Genomic DNA, 21,315 nt, shown 5'->3' with positions numbered 1-21,315 from the left:
GCATGTAGTGGTGATGACAGTTTTCCCTCAGTGAGCTTGACAAACCAGTGTGACACCAATTTGATTTATTGCATACCTCCATTTCCCTCGAGCAGAACTCGGCGCAGAGAGCACTGCAGGAATGTGAGAAGATGTTCAGTGACATGATGCGCTCCATCGAAAGGATGCAGCAGGAGATGGCCAAGCTCATCTCCTCCAACAAGAGAGCCGCGCTGAACAACGCAGAAGGCCACTTGGAGCGGCTGACTCATGAGATAGCTGACCTGAAGAGGAGAGACAATGAGATCACTCAGCTGTCCCGCACTGAAGACCACATCCACTTCATCCAGGTAACTGACGGCCGTGAAACGTACACTCTGCATCACAGCAACCTTCCTGAAGAGTTAATGTACAGTGATTATAAAGCTTCACACGTGATCATTCTTTTTACAGACCTACCACATGCTTATAGCTCAGACGGAGGCGGAGGAGTTGCCCACAGTCAGTGTCAACCCCTACTTCTCCTTTGGCCCAGTGAACAAAGCTGTGTCTGAGATGAAACAGCACTTGAATGAATTTAGCAACGATGAGCTGGTCAAGGTCGCCAAGACAGGTGAGTACGGAGCTTGGTTAGAAAAATGATACCATTTATTTAGGTTTTGGCCTATTGTATTGTTACTGTGATTATTTTGACTTGTTTATTTTCTTTTCACAGTTAACAAAATGACCTTCTGTCAGCTGGATGAATCCAAAAAGAGACGATCAATAAAAAGTAAGTCAACTGATTAGGTAAAAAGATCAGGGATTTTTCTATCCTAATCAGTTAAATGTGGTAGAAATATGCTCATAATACTAAATAATAATAATAATGATAAAAAGTGTTTTTTGTTTTTAACACAAAGCAGTGAAAAAAAGTCACATTCATTTACCATTTTGAATAAACTTAAAAGCCTTTTTCCAATTGTATTTAATGTTTATGTTTATTAGACGTTACACATCTACCTCCATGTTGAAAGTTTACACTGACTAGTGTTTTATGAACATATTTCTCTGTTTTTTTTCTCTGCTAACTGCATAAATGTAAATGTTTAAGATCGCCCTCTCTGGACAGTATAACAGTGGCTGTATCTGAATTACCAGTGTGTTTAAAACGTTTATTATACAGTTGTGTTGTTCCATGCAGTCCAGCTACAAGTATTAAATCTGTATAACACAGACTTTCACTGACTATCTGCAAATGTCCACGTTTCCTCTTGTAGGCGATGAAGCTGCCATGTACAAGTCGGTGCCAGTGCAGGAACCTCAGTACAGGGAGGATTTCCTGAAATGTGAGTCTCAGCCTTTCTAAGACTGTTTCCTGTCACTGCACTTCAGTGCTCTCACTGTTCAGTTCACTGCATGAGGCTGTTTGATGTTGCTGAAGTCAGACCCTGTGGCCGACCAAAAAGTCACACTGAGGAACTGCTGCGTGTTCCACAGTATGGACACAGATTAGCCTTCAATCATTATAAATCACAGTGTAATAGTGTTGTGTAATTATGTTATTGGCTGTTTAAAGTGATATTACATGTTTGACAGGGGAAATGTGCTTAACTTTGAAGCTAAAAGGTCTTGGGTACCTCACTTTGCTATACAAACGCTCCTTGTTAGCTGCACCTTTGTGAGTCGTCAAACTTACAAACAGTGTTGATACCTCTGGCATTCCAGATAATAGGCCGGGCAGATCTAGCCGAGGCCACCGGGTGGCCCACCAGCTGTGACCTGCAGACAGCAGGCAGGTGACATCTAACCCCTGGGATATATTCTGTGTGTTCAGCCAGAATGTTTCCCACTTTTCTTTTAATGTGACACTGTTGCCGACATTTGATCACACCTAAAAACTAAAAATTCTGCTAACATCTGCAACCTGCAGCTGGTGGTGAAGAGGTGATGGTTTCTCTTTAGCTACTGTCAAAGAGTCTGGCACAATCTCATTCTTCTTCATTTACAGTATATTAGACAAAAATCTAAACTAAATCCTATGTTTCCTTCCAGATGCTTGCCAGCTAACTCTGGATTCAAACACAGCCTACAGACAGCTGTACTTGTCCAGAGGAAACCGGAAAGCTGTCCTAAAGAGAGACCCCCAGAACTTCAGTGACAGCCCTGCCAGGTTTGACTCCCTGCCCCAAGTCCTGTGTAAAGAACCCCTCTCTGGTGGTGCATACTACTGGGAGGCTGACTGGAGCGGGGAGGGAGCTGCCATTGGTGTCACATACAAAGGCATTAAGAGGACCGGTTACGGAGACAGCTGCCGCATTGGATACAACCGCAAGTCCTGGAGCCTCTTCTGCTCCGACTCCAGCTACTCAGCCCGTCACAATAAAGACCAAATAGAGATCAAAGCACCGTATTCCTCCCGCATCGGTGTGTTCCTTGACCATGCTGGCGGTACTCTCTCTTTCTACGCCGTGGGAGACTCTATATCTCTCATCCATCGCTTCAAGACCTCCTTTAGTGAACCAGTCTATCCAGGCTTCTGGGTTTGGTATGAGTCGGCCATCGCTCTCATACAGCTGTAAAAAAAAAAAAGAAAAAATCAGACTTCTGCTAATTGATGTACAACATTGATTGCGTATTATTGTGAATATTTAGAACAAAGCTATAACATCTTTGAAGGTACATACTATATTTTTTTCTGAAGGATTTATATAACTACAACACATGGATTATAATCAGGGGATTTTTTGTAATGACTGTGAATATTCTTCAAATTAATCTGTTACAAAAAGGTTATTCACTTATTGAAATGTCAACTGACCACTTTTGAGGCAATGAAGTGCTTTTTAACAATTTTTTTCATTAATAAACTTTGAACAAGTATTTACCCTGCTGTGTGTGTGTTTTTGTTACAAAAAGGTTATTCACTTATTGACTATCGGGGGGCTATACCCCCGATTTAACATAAATAAACCTTTTTTTCTCAGGAACATTATCACATCTTTGTTCTCTTCTCATCACACACGTTTGTCTAAAGAATGGCAATTGTTGGCAATTACGGTGTAGCAGTCATATATAATGAATAAATATTAAAGACAGTGAGTGGATGTGTGGTGACTCATGCTTTGATGGAACCTGGAAATTAATTTTTTACAGAAGTCAGAGATTTGGGAGGATCTTATCTGGAGTGGGTGACGTGATACCAGAAGCTCCGATGTTTGTGCACTGTTGAAACTCATTAAGCTGCAGTTTTACGTCTTTGTGCTGTGCTCAAATAAGGAATGGCCTGGTGTGACAGTAAAGATTACAATCATCCAGTTAGTCATTAAAGGTTTCACCTTATCATCCTAAACAAACTTTATGCATGGAGACCATTGAGCTGTTACAGTCACTGGAAGCCATAATGTATAACTAAAGGTGTTGTTTGAATGTAATTCAAACATCACAATTTAACATCACAACTGTATCAGTTTTGTTACGTATTGAAACTTTCAGTATTACAGACCTGCCATTGTGTGAGTGCAGTAGGTTATAGTGCTGGAATCCTAAAACTGCAACCTTGGGGGGAAACCAGAAAAATGTAATAAAGAGGATACGAAAAAGTTCTCTTTGCAAACATGACGCCAGTATATTCTTCAATTTTCCCCAGATATCATCAAAGAATGAGAGACTGTCTGATCTTCAGACTCCAACTACATAAAAGGCTTTATAGACTTACTAGAACAAACGTTTTTATCCCAATTTCATTAATGGACTGGCAAATTTCTGATTATTGCTGCTGCATCCTACAGTGATAAGCATAGGTTTATCCCCCTATTAATAACTTATAATCTTGTTGCTTTATATGAGATAAATCTGTCCAACAAACACTAAAAACATGACAGGATAAATACCGTAGAACTTAGGTCGACATTTTGCAGCCAATATGTTTCCTGTTGTACGAATGTAGGGGAAAGGTAACTTTGACCTATAGTTAAAGTAAAAGCCAACGCTGTTAAAATCCTAAGAATCCATGTGCCCTCTAGTGGAAAAATGCGTTAAGTGGTGTCAAAGCCTGCCACCATTAACAAAAGGTAAAAGGTTTAGAGACATTGAAATCTAAAGACACTTTACGAGATTAGGTATCAGTCAAATCATTTGCGAAAAAATACTGGTATGGCTAACATAAGCATATAATTTTACTTTATTTATTTAGTTTACGGATAGTGTATTTTATTTTGTATTTAAAAATACTTAAGATGAATAGAAAACCAAAAAGCACCATTCGTAATTCAAAATACTAAGTCAATATTATTTTTTACCTGCTGTGTAAATACGAATTCAGATTCAGAATTAGAGAATCGTTATTTCCGTGGCGGCCATGATTACAGGGGAAATAGCTCTCAGTTTGCGTTGTTTCCCTCCGGACGCATTTACCTTCTGCACCTTCGGAAAGAAGCGCCGCATTCTCACATTTTACTAGTGTGACTGCAGAGGTAAGGCCATATTCACACAACTAACTGAATCACGTTTGCGCTTTTTTGATTGTCGCATTTTCATATCGCCCGGTGCTTAGTTTACTAATTGGAAACAAGATATAATCGGGATTTAAGAGAAGTTGTAAAACACAAACATGAATGGAGTTAGCCTGCGTGCTAACACAATATTACCTAGCAATAGCATATTGTTTTATGAACCAGTGCTTTTGGTGAGATGCAGGTTTTAATGGTACTGAGTTTAAAAAGACGTATAACAAGAACAATTAGAACTATTTGTAAATCCCTGGTATGCTAAGAAAAGTTTTACATATTCACTCACAGCAGATAAACTTTTAATCGATGTGTTTAGTTTGTAACTATGACAACCGACTGGACAGGTCATAGTTTCAGCTTTGGTGCGTTTAACTAGTTTCGTTAATGGTGCTATGGTAATGTACCTCACAGTTATTCAAAACAACACGTCATTAGCACAAGAAGAAATAATAACAATATCAAAATAAATGTTTAAAGTTGTCAAATCCAGAGCAATGCTACACCACTTTATCATTTGTCGCATTCAAAAAATTCATTTTCTGTAGTTTAATTTTCAATTTCTTTAGCTTCAGCTTCTAAATAATTCTGTAGAAGATTATTTTCATTTTTTTATAATTTGTCAACAATTTTAAAGGATGCTTTTATTAAAGTTATAAATTATTATAAATCATGGCAATATGTATGCACTGTAGAAAATATTTAATGTTTTAATTTAATAAAATTAGAAGAAGGATTAAGATTGAAGTCTTTGATCCTTTAAAGTAAACAGTGTGAAGAGGAGCTTTAAAACATGGTGAGCAGTTTGCAAGTCTGCTGGAAGCAAAAATAACCAAAATGCTCAGAACATTATGAGGAAAGAGAACCTTAAACATTAAGAAGGAAAAAAAGAAAAATCGTAAGACAACTGTTCTTATGATTTCAGGAAGTGTTTTTGTTATTGACTCATGTCTTAATCTTGATTAGTTAAATTTTGTTAATGTGATTTTGAACGAAAAAAACATTTCTGTTTTAATTTCATTAACCAACAGCGAATAGCTAGAACTATGAGACAGTGTATAGAGGTAGAAGAACTATGAGACAGTGCCAATAGCACTAATTAACTAATTATTTTATTTCTTTGTTAAGGCACCTGTTAACTGTTCTGTTACCTTGTCAGATGGCGACTACTAAGGTTCCAGAGGTTCGCGACATAATGCGGATTGAGAGAATTGGTGAGAATGTATTCTATCTGCCTACTGCATATATGTATTATGAGGTACTAACTGCAAAAATACCCAGAGGTGTACCTTTATTTGGACAATGATAAAAATTATATTTTTTGCTTTATTCTAAATCCAACTTTAGTTAATGTGTTCCCTTCTGTTCTGTTCTGTGTAAAGGTGCACACTCTCATATCCGTGGTCTTGGTTTGGATGATGCTTTGGAACCAAGACAGGTATGGGTGAAATAATTAACTGTATTTAGTCACATTTAAACCATTACTCCACAATGGAATTTGTTCTTTTGAGTTTGAATTTAAGAATGTCTTATTTGTCATCACCTGCAGGTGTCCCAGGGTATGGTGGGTCAGCTGGCGTCCCGTCGAGCCGCAGGAGTTGTTCTGGAGATGATCAAAGATGGACAAATTGCAGGCAGGGCCGTTCTGATTGCTGGACAACCTGGCACAGGGAAGACCGCCATTGCTATGGGTAAGGATGACAGAATGAAATGAAGATTTTTAAAACCCCACAGTCCTTTCCTAAAATATATGTTTACAATTATAATTATCATTAAAACTATTAAAACTTTCCCATTTGCAGGCATCGCCCAGTCTCTCGGCCCTGATACGCCCTTCACAGCCATGGCCAGTAGTGAGATATACTCCCTGGAGATGAGCAAAACTGAGGCGCTGAGTCAAGCTTTTAGAAAGGCCATCGGAGTCAGGATCAAGTGAGTGTTAATGCCAAAGTCTATTTATAGACCTTGGCTTTTAAAATTTTAAATTATCTGAAGGCTAACTACACAAATGAAAATCTTTGACTTGTAATGTTTTGTAAATATGGATTCAGTAGACTGCTATTTAAAACACATTTCTATTTATTGTTTTGTTTTACAGAGAGGAGACTGAGATTATTGAAGGTGAAGTTGTGGAAATCCAGATTGATAGGCCAGCTACTGGAACGGTATGCTGCTTTCATGGTTGTGGGCTTTTTGTCAACTGAATACTTCAGTGGTGTTCAGACCCTGATTGGTTTGGTTTGTTATAGTTAATTTGCTGAAACACTTTGTGCTCTACCAGGGCGCTAAAGTCGGGAAGCTGACTTTAAAGACCACTGAGATGGAGACAATATACGACCTGGGCAACAAGATGATTGACAGCCTCAGTAAGGAGAAGGTTCAAGCTGGGTATGTTGCTAGATGGGTTTTTTTTTTTCTAACCTCCAGGTCTGTTGGACAGTTGTGTGTGATTAAAGCGTATTCTCTGTGTCTTGTAGAGATGTCATTACCATTGACAAAGCCACTGGAAAGATAAGCAAGCTGGGCCGCTCTTTCACCAGAGCCAGAGACTATGATGCCATGGGAGCTCAGGTACAGTACAATGACATCATTTTCTGCATTTGCCCTTTATTTTTTAGTGCTGTTGAAATTATCGATAATGATTTTATTTCGGGGATTAGTCCTGTTTTTAACAGCAGATTTACTGAGTGACAGTTTCTTTTCTATCTCTATAGACTCAGTTTGTACAGTGTCCGGAGGGAGAGTTACAAAAGAGAAAAGAGGTCGTCCACACTGTGTCCCTCCATGAGATCGACGTCATCAACAGTCGGACACAAGGCTTCCTGGCACTGTTCTCTGGAGACACCGGAGAGATCAAGTCTGAAGTCCGTGAGCAAATTAATGCCAAAGTCTGTGAGTGGAGGGAAGAGGGGAAAGCGGAGATCATTCCAGGAGTAAGTAAAACTCTGTGTAATGTGTATTTAAGATGCTTCTGATTTGCACACCACTGATTTTCTAACTGTGGATCCAGGTGTTGTTTATTGACGAGGTCCATATGTTGGACATGGAGTGCTTCTCCTTCCTGAACCGTGCACTCGAGAGTGACCTGTCCCCTGTTCTCATTATGGCCACCAACAGAGGCATTACCCGGTAGGTGGAGAATATTAATTTAAATTGAGCCAGATGGAAACCTGCAACAAACCTTCAATAAAAAAACAGTTCTCTGTTCAGGTTGATTTATTTTTGTCTGATTTCAAAACAATTTGAGGTCTGGTCTGAAGCTGTTAGACGTGTCTGAGATTCATGTCTGAACATGTAGTTTTTTGAAAATCAGATAATTTTCTAAAGAAAAAAGTCTTTAAACCTTTGGACTTACCCATATGTCATCCGGTTTAGTATCCGTGGCACAAACTACCAGAGTCCTCATGGGATCCCCATCGACCTGCTGGATCGCCTGCTCATCATCACAACCTCTCCATACACTGAAAAAGAGACCAGACAGGTCCTCAAGATCAGGTGAGACCCCTGCCCTAATCACCCTTCAAATATTTTTAATTTGTTTTCATTTTCATCTCTATTTTCATTAACTTTAGTGTTGTTCTTTTCCCCCCCAATAAAGGTGTGAAGAGGAGGATGTAGAGTTGAGTGAAGAAGCTCACACTGTCCTGACTCGTATCGGCATGGAGACGTCGCTGCGTTATGCCATTCAGCTGATCAGTACTGCAGGACTGGTGTGTCGCAAACGCAAGGTGAGCTCAGTCAGAACAGTAAACAGAATGGCTGCTTTAACAACAACAGCAAAAAGTCTCCCTCCCCCTCCCTGAGTATTGATGGCATCTTTGTCTTCTGGCATTTTCAGGGGACAGAAGTGCAGGTGGACGACATTAAAAGAGTCTATTCTCTGTTCTTGGATGAAGCCAGATCCTCTCAGTACATGAAAGAGTATCAGGATTCATTCCTCTTTAACGAAACACGTAAGTTTGTAAAAGACTATTGTAAATGTCCATAATCTTATTTTATTACGCTCCCTTTGAAATATCTTGTATTAGAACCTTTTAACTTACCCTTGTATGTAACAGATATATTATAATCTTGTATTAGAACCTTTTAACTTACCATTGTATGTAACAGATATATTATCAGACTTAATTTTGCCTTAAATGTTATTCAATATCAAACATTTATTGTGTGAATTGTCATTGTAACAATATCCTTTTTGTGCTCATTTCTTGCCTTTCAGAAACATCTGCTATGGACGTCTCCTAATGCCTATGGTTTTGTACGCTGCAGTTCCTACGTCATCCTCTGGGGTTGGAGTCAGTTCAGATATTTTGTGAATGACCTTGACGATTGAATATACATGTAATAAATTATGTTCCCTTTGAACCTCTGAAGTGTAAAACTGGGTTTGGTAGAAGCTGTTGATGACGGCGCCCTCGTGTGGCAGGAGAATGCATTCCTTTAAGACAAGAATTTGTCCCTTTGTCTACTTATCTCTGGTTTATTTTGTATGAAAAGTATTAAACCTGCTTGTAAGAGCTCAACCTTGGTTTGGTTCAAAGCTTAATTTGATGACAAATCGTCTTGGGCATTTAACTGTTTGTTAGATTTATTCATAATTGGAGAGAGGAGTGCCTTAATTTACAATTTTTGTCTAGTCCCTGGGGAGATAATGAAGGTGTTAAATTAAATACAGATAAATACAAATAGTTGACATTATAAATGACAATGTAATTCCTAAAGTGGGAAAAATAATTTAAGTAAAAGTTTTGTTTTAGTTTATGACCATTAATTGGCCAGACGTTTGTGCTACGCTTCAATCTTCTAACCACAAGGTGGAGCTCAAAGATCCCTGAAAAAAGGTTTAAGAGATAAATGTGAACTGTAGATTTATGAAACCAGTCATCACATGGTGTTACGTTGTTATTATGTGGTGTTAAGTTTCTTTGTAGTGAATTGACATGAATTATCTTTAATTTTCTGGGTGTTATAGATATAAAATTATCTGAAATAACCCAAAAGTGAAATCAAATAAAAACAATATCCTTTAACACACACACACACACAACTTCAGTAGTGGTTACAGATATGTCCAGTTCAGTATATAAATATATTAGATATATAATCTGACTAACTTTTATTGGATGTTAAATGTATTTATTTTTCATCACTACATGGGTTCCTCGTTCTCTACTTCTCCAGACTCAGTAAAGAGGAACAGTAAATTGACCATAGGTGTGAATGTAAGTGTGAACGGCTGTTAATCTCTGTATGTGGACCTCTGACAGACTGGTGAACCTTATGGTGAGAACCTGGATGACTGGCTTCAGCTCCTACGGCCAACTTTGAGATTTAGCAGTCGACCATTGACAGATGGAACAACCCTTATTCCAAAATAACAATGTTTGCATCATATTTCATCATATTTCATGCTTGGTGCTGGTGGGAGAGAGCACCACATGGAGCATCCACCTACATCCCATAAATCCTCCTCTCTCCCAGGAGGCTGCTGGTGGATTCTCTGGTTGAACTAGAACTGGGCTGGCCCTCACCTCTACAGTTGTTTGTGTGTTTAACTGGGTGTGCCACGGAGATACCTCTCTTAGGACGATCACTGCGTGTTGTTAACATTCACTGCAGCGTTTTATACTAATGTTAGTTCCAAGGAATGCTAATGAAAAAAAAAGCTACAGTGTCAGTTTGACTCCAACGTATTGTTTGCTGTCAGCATTTGACTCAGCCAGTGTGGATGTGAGAATCCCTGGACTGTTCCTACTCTTTGTCCACACACTTCTTCCCACAGGCTACAACACACACACACACACCAGAACACTGTGACATTTTACCTGCTGCAGTCCCAAGTCTTCTAACCTTCCCTGCTCTTTCCTGTTATTACAGGCCGGTTTAACTTAGAGATCAGATCAGGCACAAATCAATGAGGCACTTTTTAAAAATCTGGTCTGATGGCCTTTGACCCCAGGGTCACGATGACAGATTGGCACACTGTACAGTATTGATGGTGTTTAAACAGGCCTTCTGTCAGAGTTTCATTAGCTAAATGTGGACATATTGTAGAAATACTTCACTCAGTGAGGAAACCTATTGGCACCATTATCAATGAATGGATCGCAAGCATTTGTGGTTGAAAAGGAGGAGTTGCAGCTGACCAGTTGTCGCAACGTGATGGTATCAGGAACATCATTTCATTTTGTCTAAGGCTACCACATGCCGTTTTCACAAAGGGGGGCAGTTCCACCATCAACTGTGGCTGATGAAATAATGGATTCTCTTTAATGATAGGATGTAGTGGAGACTCTGCTACTACACCTAAATACTGTCTGAAGGTTACGTTGTGTATATATATATATATCTATATATATATACAGACACATATATACACATATGGGTACATATATATACACATATATGTGTGTATATATATTTATTTCTTGCATTATGCAAGATGCATTACCACTTTCCTGGAATAAAAGTCATTTGTAATTTGTACATGCAGGTTACTCTACATTTGGTTTAAAACCATTCAGACTTGTTAGAGCAGGGTTACTGCGAGAGCTTGTGCTGAATTCCAGGACAGAATACCAGAGACATGATATGACGAGAGAATAACTGGGTTAGAGACTTCAAAACACGAGGTGCTTTGAAGGTAATACAGGACATGCCATGTATTGTATAAGAACAACAGGAGGACGGTATAGAGGTGTGATGTCGAGGTGTGTTGTCAGAGTGACAAAAGAGCTCAGGGTAGGAGTGCGGTTTCAGTTTTTTTTAACTGTGATGGACAGGGTCACGGATGAGGTCACACCATGGTCTGTATTGACTGGTGGTTACAGGTGACATTGAGATCCGTGGTTAAAGACGTATTCAGCAGAAGGAAGCTGAAAATGGTAAAAGCCACACTGACGGTTACACTACTGTATGTGCAGCTCAAAGCTCCAGTGGGAATCTTCAGTAGATCCTGAAGTTGCTCCCACCGTCTCCACCCAAACTCTGTCCCCTTCCCTGAAACAGAAATGATGCAATGCAATTTGCATGCTTTGTTCATTTATGGGAAGAAGCTTTGCAAAGCAAAACCACCAGACGGGAAGTGATACATCCATCGTCGGTCGAAGCACTCGAGGTAAATAATAAAACCAAGTACCAACAGACCACAGAATCAACAATCCTCATAAACAATGCAGCACAAACAGATGCTTTAATGGAGACGCATGAAGCAGCACTAGGTAAAAACTTATACAGAAAAAGATCAAAACTGAAATAATAAAATAATAATAAAATAATAAATTAGGTAGACATTTAAACGAAAACTGAAATAATAAAATAATAATAAATTAGGTAGACATTTAAACTAATGATCATTTATAAGATGTGATTATTTAAAAGAAAATCTAGCCTAGCCTATCTTAAAAAAGCTACCAAGCAAAGAAGAGAGAACACTGGTCGAGGGATTATAAAACAGTACACTCATATTTAGGTCTTTAGGATATCAGGGTAAAGTTGAATTTATAAGAGCACAGTAATTCATGGGTGACTAAAAAAAAAGATATATAAAACTTACAACTAATTTCAGGACGATCTTTAGAATGAGTATTTAACATAAATGGAAAAACTTCCTCCAGTTCAGATTTAAACACTTTCTAGTATCACAGTTAGAGAAGTAAACAATATTTTTGTTTGTAATCATGCCTGCCAAATAAAAAAAAATCTCAATGTTCCTATTTGTATTGGGCCAGAAAGTGAACTCCTGATTTTAATATTACTATTTATACATTTCTCTGTGTTAAATCAAGGTGAACCTCTCATTAACACTGTTTCAGTGCAGACATAACACCTCCAGCATGAATGCTCCCATACAGCCAGTACAGTGACAGGAGGTCAGGACCAGGCTGAGTGTGAGAGTGAACTCACAAAAGAATCCTTCACGTCTACACTGTTTCCATTCCCTCAGCGTGCGACCCATTTTACCGTATTGTTCTACTTAATAACACGTCTGTCGAGGCACGTTTTCTTTTCTCATGTCACATTACAAAAATAGGATTTTTGGATTTGAAATATGGTTTTCATGAATGGACAGAATGTGAGTCCATTTCCTGAGGTTTTGAAGAGAAAATAAATTCTCATCTGCCATATGTGAAGAGGGGAAGCCTGAGATTCCTGTGGTAAAAGCACAGATGAGGTCATTTGAACGGCACCTTTAATCTGTGTGTGTAAGAACCAGATCTTAAATGTTTTCCAAAAGCCTTTTGCTCTGCAGACCCGGTCAACATCACTGGACCAAGGAACCACTCAGGTGTCCTGGTGGTAATGAGGGGTAGAACCTCCTGGAACTGTGACGGTTCAGTCGTACGGTCAACAGATTGATGAACTGGTAAAACACTCATGAATTTGGAAGCCAGGTTGCAAAACTCAGTTTGACCATTGGATTGAAGTAAATATGTCAAAATAGGGTCACAAGCCTAAAATGGTTGAGAATCACTGGATTAGAGGTTGGTGTCTCATAGATAGGATCAGATCTGGTAAAAATACTGAGGCCCACTACATGAAACACATCTGTAACTGTGACTGACACAGGAGGGATCACATTAACCATCTTAGAAATCTGTCTGATAGGGAGAGGGTTCAGAGGTCACAGGCGAAGGAGGCATCAGCCTGACTGTTGGACCGAACGAACAAGGCAGGCAGCAACAAATTCTTCTACCTCCTCCTTCATTAGCGGCCACCAGGAGGAAGAAAAAAAATGTATCCGTGAACATTGAAAAGAAAAGACAAACATGAGGTCCCAAGGTTTGGACATCATCACTTTACGCTTAACTTAACTGTGCAAACTCCGAGGAAGAGCCTGGATCGCACAAACCAGAGGAGGCATCGAGCCTGAGGATGGAGTGAAGGTGAATTGGTTGAAACATCGATACAGAAACACCAATCCATATTTATGTTTAAGCTTCACACACCTTAGTATAACTTCCTGACACGTCTGTTTGTGTACATGTACTATACTGTACTGCATGTACTATACTGTACTGTACAGAGCTGCTGCCATTCACTACACCTCACTTCACCCACCAGTCATTCACAAAGCTGCCCCCCCCCCCCACTACCACTCCACGTGTGGATCACATGAGAGCACACGTATGCACAGGCATGAATAGAAGTTTTTCTGAATCAGTGGAAACACAGGACTAAAAATAGAAGCCTGTGTTCTAAAAACAGCAGCTACAGCTGAACAACATCATTCACGGTGTGTCAAGTTAAGTGAAAAGCTCATGTTTAATTCAGACAACTGTGGTATTCATCATCCCCCATCCGGCTGCAGCCATGACACTGAGCCCGCAGCACATACAGTAACAGGCACAGTAACACCATCCCTCCGTCATTTTACATAACATCCTTGTTAGTAAGCCTGAAAATCAAATGAATCCCTCGGCTCGTCAGAGACCTCCCCGGCAGCGCTGGAACTGAAGCCACCGCTGGAAGGCAGAACGGGAGACGAGGAATGATTATTAGAAACTTGCCGGAGGGCGATGACGTCTTCTGCTGCTGTGGCTGCAGCGACAGAAGGCCCTGACCGTTACGTGGCATTTATGCCTTGTTGAATGGTAATTTTGTTGACGTTGTTCAGCCCGCCGTAAGCACATCTGTTATTGATTCCACATGGACTGACAGCACAGAGAAAGAAAACTTCTCATGCTTTTATTTGAACTCTTGTTTACTGTCGTTATGACAGTAATACATGCACGAACGCAGACAGATGAAGGTCATCTGGCCTCAGAGTCGACGATGAAAACATGAGAGAAGAACGATTCTGAACCTGTCAATGTGTCTGATACAGTAAACAATCTGAACGCTGACGAATTCGCTTTAAACATTTCTTGTTTCACGTCAACACAAAAGATATTTACAACATTTACAGTTAATCCATATTAGACGACAGATACATGTTCTTGTTGTTTAAAAATCGATATGAAAATGAATAAAGAGGCAGAATATGAAGTTGTGTTTTGAAGGTCACCTTCACCGTCTAACGTCGATGCTCAAAAACACGAGTCTTGCCTCGAGTGACTGGTCTGTTTTGTGTCTTTTACACTCAATTGCACATTCAACCTGGGGAGTCATTGAGTGTTCTTCCTCGTCTACTTCATTTAATTTCCTTCATAATTATTTCCTTGTGGATCAATGGGCTATTTTGCATTTTACATCTGTGTCTTCACATGATGCAGTTTGTATGGAAGTCAGTTGAAATATATATATAAAAAAAGATGGATTTGATGCTGTCTACACAAACAGGTTAGACATTCCGCCTCATATCAACAATCACAGTACAGCTGCCTGTGGAAAGTAGATCCTAGATCTCATATTCACATGCAGATGATAGTTTTTCACATTAGTGTCAAACGTCATCAGGAATTAACTTCCTCGGTGTTTCCATCACACCTGCTTTCCTCAGACAGCAGGTTGGAAGAGAGGCTAAGGTGATGACAGAAAGAGAGGGAGAGGTGAGAGATTCACAGAAAGGTGTGATCCTGCAAACTGCAGATACTTCCTTGAAAGTATTCTCTTTTGCTCAGTCTATTCTGGTGCTGTGAGATAAATAAAAAGTGTGTGTTGTCTCTTCCTCTGTGCTGCTAAAGGCACAACAACCATCTGTGAAACCTAATTACACTACAGAATGGAGAAATGCACAGTTAAATAGAGCATCAAATACAACTGATGTTCTCTGAAAATAATATGGCACCTTAAAACAGGGGGTGTTAAACATACAGCCTGTGGGCCAGAACCGGCCCACTTGGGGTTTCAATCCGGCCAATTTGATGACTACTGAAAATAAAAGAAATGGAAATGTTTTGTAAAATTATATTTCATTAAATATAAGGATTAATGTAATTTGCATATTATATATTCTTTGCTTTTTTTCTTTATGACCTAATTAGGTTATATGTGACCCTTGAACCATAATGACTTTGACACACCTGTCTTAAAACTTCTCATTCCAGCATTGGGTAATTGCACATTTTCTGGATTTAGTAGACAGCGGTGGCGAGACCTATATTTCACTCCCAGGCCCTAGGTGGCGTCCTACCTGAGCAAATCCACATCCTAAAAACATCATCACAGCTATAGAAACTATCAATATTATGCAGAAAATGTAGTTGTTACATCCTAGATAACTCATGAAGCCATAATAAAACCATCACCAAAGCAACAGAGCCACGAAGCACAGTTCAACCACAGCTGTGACATCATGTACATTCAACAGCATCAATCAAACAAATACAACGAGCACAGATAGAGGGCAGTGTATTTTCTTCTGTCTGTCCAATAACAGATAAAGGACTAGATTAATTGGACTCTCTTAATTAACCTTGTTAAGAATGTGAATGTGAAGGTTGTTTGTAAATGTTTGTTTGTTGTGTATTCCTCCTACCGTTTACCGACGACTGCTGGGGTTGCGTCCAGCTCCCCCCACTGGCTCCAGCTGGGATTGGCTGTAGCTCTTCTCTGAACAGGTGGAGGTAGTAGGTAGTAGATGGTGGTGTAGATTAAGTTCAACACAGGCACAATAAAGTAACAGCCAATCAGGAAACCCCAATAACAGACATGGTCGACAGGGAGCATCTGTAGAAAGTTAGGTTACGACAGCTAAAAGGAAAAACTCTGATCAGAAACATCACCAGAATCCAGAGTCCAGAGTCCACAGAACCAATGGCTGACATTGTCAGGTCTGTCTGTCTGTCTGTAGTAATCAGTGTCATCACACTCACCTGTGTCTCTGTCATTAGTCTGACTGCTGTCACCTGGTGCCCTGGTGTATATGCCTCTCTCTTCGTTGTTGCTGCGTGTTCCTTTTCTGATTCTAGTTCTCCTGTTTTTGATGTCTGACCATGTGGAGCAACAGAAAAGCAGAATTAAACTGAGGTTGTCTCATTTATCATGTTCTAATTCTGGAGGCGAAGGCATTTGGAGGCAACACCATGTATTCAGAACCACTGCAAAAGGAAGCTGAGCTTGAGGACTTACCACACGAGAACCATACTGAGACAATTTGCTGACGTAGTAGTTTACATGAAATGATGACAAGAAAGTTGCACGTGTGTGTGTGTGTGTGTGAGATAACTGCTAACTACTGCATAATTATGCTTAACATGCAGGGTAGCAGTAAAATATTAGGTAACAGGAAGAAGAAGGGAACATTAAATACGGGGTAACAAATGAGTATTTAAAACCAAAATTACACTTTGGATGATTTTGCAGTGGTTCTGTGATAGAGTAATCACAGGGTGTGAACAGGCAGCAGCCCATTTGTGGTAACACCGCTGCCCTGAAAAAAGAACGATACATGAAAGCCTTACAATGTCATTTGAATATTTAGCTTATCTTGAATTGATTGTTTTGCATACATACATATATACACGGAACAAATCCAAGGCATGTTCTGCGCCTGAACATGAACATACGAAACTTGATTTATATTTAAAAAATCCCATGATGCAGCACTAAGCAAAAATATTACAAAATGTATATGTAATCAAAATATGGTCATCTTCTCGTTTCAGTTTATTCTCAATTTACGTACGAAAGTGCAAAACCTGTTTAGTTGAATACAACACTGACACACTCAGGAATTGAAGAAAGACACATGCTTTGATCAAGTCTTTCTCTTCTAAGGTTCTTGTAGCTACAGTATCTGCTATAGTGCTTGCTAAGTGTGCCATTTATTTAAAAGTGATAGAAAATCACAGCTTGTTGAAGCTGAAGGTTGACAGTGGACAAACGAACACTGAAGGACAACAGAGCTCTGTAACTGCACATGTGGACTGTGTAGTGTTAACTCTGAACCGGCTGACGTTTGGAAGCTCCACATACTTGGCCATTTTTCAACCTAAATTTACCCTGTGTGTTGCACAAAGTTTGCCCTCTGTGAGATTCAGTGCAAATGGAAATTCCAGGGCTCACTAGAATGGCTCCCCTTTTCCTGTCTACGCCCCGGTGTTTCCTGCCCGCTGCATGACTAGGTGTGTTGACTTTCAGATTGGACTGTCTGACTTTGGGGCACACATCGGTTCAACTGTGGGAAAGGTTTTGGGTTTCTCTGGGTCGTCCACCTACCAAGCGCTAGTTCTCCACTTTGAGCTCCCTCTGCCTCCTATATAATCTTCCTCCCTCCACACTGAAGGCACGACGGATGCTGCTGCTGCTGATTTGTTTTAAATGTAGCTCTGTCTAATTAAAGGCCCAAGAGCCAAGGTCGTCTTTTGTCCGTATGCAGCGTGTTTTTACTCCCTGTGTTTGTGCTGCCCTCTCTTAGATGTGTCCATTAGCACTATTAGCTGCCATCTTAAGTAACTCTGCCCTTTTAATGGACGTCAGCACATAAAGGGCCTTTTTCAGACAACTTCCTTTACTTCCTGCGTAGGTAAACACCACGTTCTCTTTTATAAGTGCAGCAGCCATGTCTGTGAGGTGTAGTTCCATCTGTAAACCACTCTTTACCTGTGGAGCCTCACAGACGGCCTGACTGCACCTGAACAATGGTCTGGTTCATTCACAGACACAGGCCTCCTCTCTCTCTCTCTCTCTGATAAAATCAGGCCTTTGTGAAGCGTAGTGAAGATGAGGAGAAGGAAGGAATGCTTTTTACTTCTCAAATTTGTATCTATATCAAAAGGAAACCAAGTGAGGCCTGAACTGTCTGTGACACCTCAGATTGTACAACCCCTTAATCTAAACATTGAATGCTGATCTGTAGGGCAGTGGTTCTCCAACTCTGTACCACCTGAGAAAACACTGAGCTCTCTGAGTGCCACCATGATGACCAACATTAGAATACAGCAGCAGAGGTCTTCCCTGTTGGCCTCCACCACACAGGAGAGATGTTTAGAAATAGTTATAAAGATGTTTAAATGTTGTATTAATTGTACATGGTATGTTTCAGATTTATTCAACTGAAAATGAACATGAACATGAATATGAATTCTCCCCACTTACCACTAGAGACCCGGTACATGTACCACAGTTTGAGAACCACTGCTGTAGTGTATATTAGTGGTCCCCAACCTTTTTTGTACCAAGGACTGGTCAGCCCAGTACCAAATGACCTACGGACCAGCCCCGGTCCCCGCACCAGGGGTTGGGGATCCCTGATCTATATCACAGTTTTGTTCAATGTTAATAACCACAAACCATATTTGATTGTATTGAGGAAGGAGAACCAATAAACAGGCTCTTCACTAGCATAAGTTCAGATTGTTTACGTGGAAGAATCGTGAACAAAGAGAATCCGAGGCAGCCTGGTGGTATGAAGTGATTAAATAGGTTTATTAGATTTACAGACATGTACATCTTCTATCCAGCTCCAGCAGGAGCCTCACAGTTCAGTTCTAGAATATATCCTTTGATTTCTCTGACAATTCTCCCGCACGGCTTGCTCTAAAAATAAAAATAACCTCTGGTTTCTGTTAAACATCAGAAACACATTTCTTTATGTACAGGTTCTTGTATGACAAGAAGTAGTGAATTCTCTGAACATCACCTCAGTGACAAATCAATACAACGGTCTGAAGCTTCTAAAGGATTGGTGTTGAGTCAGCTAATTTTGGCAAAGTGAAACACAATTCATGACCCATCTGACCAGAGTTAACACTTCTACTGGCGATACATGGCAGCATGTCATCACGTCACGCATGTCATCATGTCATCAGGAAGTGAGCCACCTCTGCCGTACGGGTTCCCTGAATGTAAAGCGTGCAAAATAATACAAGTTCTTCTTCAACATAAATGAGAAATGAAAAAAAACAACAAAAAGCTACAAGAACGAATGCAACAGTATTATTGCACTGGTACAACGACACCCCTGTGTTGTCTGTTAAGATCACATTCCTGTTGTATATGGAGAAATAACGGTGAATTGGATCCAATTTTAAATCACAGTAGCCAGAATGTGATGCCAGGAGGTGTCGACTTGTTTTACTGTGACGTGAAAATCACTTTTTAACGTTTGCAAACCCGAGGACGTACAATAAAGTGAAGCACGTTCTAACCTTAGAATTTCCCTTAATAGACTACTCTTTATAGTGTAACAAATAAATACATTGCATCCAAGCCATCATTTACAATATATTAGAAACAACTGTGAGAAATATATAGATATATATATAGTTGCAAAAAATGATAAAAGAAAGGTAAGAATCTCAGTTCATTAAGAGGATGTAGGCGTGTTAACACACCAGGTCGAACAGAATCACATTCAGAGGAGTCCACGCGTGTCTGCGCGGCTAAAGCTAATGCTCTGGCAACAAGGACACAGCCCACACAGCAGCCCACACACAGCCACTGAGTCACCCTCGCACATCACTGCTACAGTAGCCCAACGTCTCCTCTGCTGAGGTCAGTGTTTAACCCTTCCTCCTCCACCTCTGTGTTTTCAGAGTACATTTTGACACCTTTGGGTTTAAATTAAAATTGTAGAAACTTTGGATCACATTTTGAAATAGTTCCTTTTAAAAGATACTAACTGGAGTGTTTGTAATCAGACTGCATGCTATCGCAGTTATTTTACCCAATGACCTAGACCGTAGTGTTGTAGGCATTAAGAGATAAACAAGAATTCAAATTGTGACATCAGAAGACATTTTTGGTTGGGTGCAGGGGGTGATTCCCACCAATCTCAATGATAAATGATAAGATTCTGTGTTTAGTCAGAGGGATTTCCTCTTCCTGTCTGAGGTTATGGAATTCCCTCACTGACAAACTGATGACTGAGACTGGGACACTTTACAAAGGTTCTTTCTACTGTTTTTGAATGGCATATCTGAAATTACAAGAGGGGGCAGATCCTGTTTCACCCTGGCTGTGTTCATAATCAGCATCTACTGGAATGGAATCCACCATTAAAAGTGACTCTGTCTATGTGTGGGTGGTGTGTCCAGAAATATAAAACCCACCATCAGTCAGCAGTGGAATGGACATCCAGCTCACTGATAAGGCAGTGTGGAAATTCTTCTTTTTTTTTTGCTGTTTTTTTTTCCTACTTTTTTTTTTATAAATCCCCCCAAAAAATCTTAAACATAAAAACACAGGTATCACTTCTCAAAAGTCATAACAAAAGCATTCCATAATCTTTTGAGAAAAAACATGTACATTATAACTATAGAATATACAATCCAGTGTCTGCTTTAAATAAATTGATTTAACTTCCATTATGAACAATCAAAGATAAAAACGTCCAGTTTAAAACCCATCTTCAAAAACACAAAACAAACATTAAAAAAAAAATCATAATCAAAAATGTGCAGGTGTATATGTATCTCCGTTGTGTTCACTGGCATTGTCTACACTCAGGGTTAAGTGCTGAAAGGTTGATTTTTCAAACAAAAACAAAGAAGCAGGTCAGAAGACGCAGATGTGGATGTGAACGCTCCTTATGTGAAGGCTGAGTCACTGACCATGAGGAGGAAACTCTTCAGGGCTCTGGATTTACATGCACACTGTAACATTTCTGTATTGGTAATAGTGTAACTGTTTGTAGATGTGGAGTTTCTATTGTGTATGTTTGATTACTGTATAATACTGAGGTTAGAAAGAGCACAGTTCTGGAGGTTTTGTGGCTTTTCAGCTAAAACTGTTGCTTTGTGTGGAACTGCGTTAAACAGAGGAATCAAAGTCATTTCTTAGACAGTAGAGCGACTACAGTGTGCAGGTAAACGCTGAGACTGATGACGTCACGAGGACTGTTGGTCAGTGCAAAGTCGGAGGGAATGTAATGACACTATGGCACTTGGTGCAGATCGACAGACCAGGAAACAGACAGTCAGACAGTCAGACAGACAGATAGACAGTCAGACAGACAGACAGACAG

At 39.9% G+C, this 21,315-nt stretch overlaps 2 protein-coding genes across 5 annotated transcripts in view; both read left to right on the top strand.

Moving 5' to 3' along the window:
* The window catches only part of ftr83 (finTRIM family, member 83), a 4,799-nt gene extending 1,739 nt beyond the window's left edge, over window positions 1–3,060 (top strand). Inside the window, exons 3-8 of one of the 3 annotated variants that reach the window (XR_001761625.2) lie at window positions 96–329; window positions 433–592; window positions 695–751; window positions 1,239–1,307; window positions 2,014–2,750; window positions 2,878–3,060. Coding sequence is in view for 2 of the 3 variants with exons in the window: in XM_025065784.1 (XP_024921552.1) it covers window positions 96–329; window positions 433–592; window positions 695–751; window positions 1,239–1,307; window positions 2,014–2,540 (1,047 nt within the window). In the remaining variant the exon portion in view is untranslated. Of the gene's footprint in view, window positions 1–95; window positions 330–432; window positions 593–694; window positions 752–1,238; window positions 1,308–1,686; window positions 2,842–2,877 lie in introns of those variants that run through there. The other 2 variants (XM_025065784.1, XM_025065785.1) reach the window with 2 other exon arrangements.
* Window positions 3,061–4,306: 1,246 nt separating this feature from the next.
* Window positions 4,307–9,171, top strand: ruvbl2 (RuvB-like AAA ATPase 2). 2 transcript variants are annotated; one of them, XM_008332810.3, is made up of 14 exons: window positions 4,307–4,433; window positions 5,626–5,680; window positions 5,849–5,904; window positions 6,016–6,157; window positions 6,269–6,398; window positions 6,565–6,631; window positions 6,748–6,854; window positions 6,944–7,037; window positions 7,181–7,399; window positions 7,477–7,595; window positions 7,842–7,961; window positions 8,065–8,194; window positions 8,305–8,419; window positions 8,686–9,171. In XM_008332810.3, the coding sequence occupies exons 2-14, from the start codon at window positions 5,626–5,628 to the stop codon at window positions 8,709–8,711; spliced, it is 1,380 nt and encodes a 459-aa protein (XP_008331032.1). In that variant the 5' UTR covers window positions 4,307–4,433; the 3' UTR covers window positions 8,712–9,171. The 2 variants fall into 2 exon arrangements, with proteins under 2 accessions (XP_008331032.1, XP_008331033.1); XM_008332811.3 differs by lacking the exon at window positions 4,307–4,433 and adding an exon at window positions 5,270–5,364.
* Window positions 9,172–21,315: the final 12,144 nt, after the last annotated feature.

The sequence above is a fragment of the Cynoglossus semilaevis genome, chromosome 19, assembly GCF_000523025.1.
Source record: "Cynoglossus semilaevis isolate Cse_v1.0 chromosome 19, Cse_v1.0, whole genome shotgun sequence".
Lineage (NCBI taxonomy): Eukaryota > Metazoa > Chordata > Actinopteri > Pleuronectiformes > Cynoglossidae > Cynoglossus > Cynoglossus semilaevis.
The sequence above is the reverse complement of the archived record's forward strand: the minus strand, read 5'-3'. Positions and strand labels throughout refer to the sequence as shown.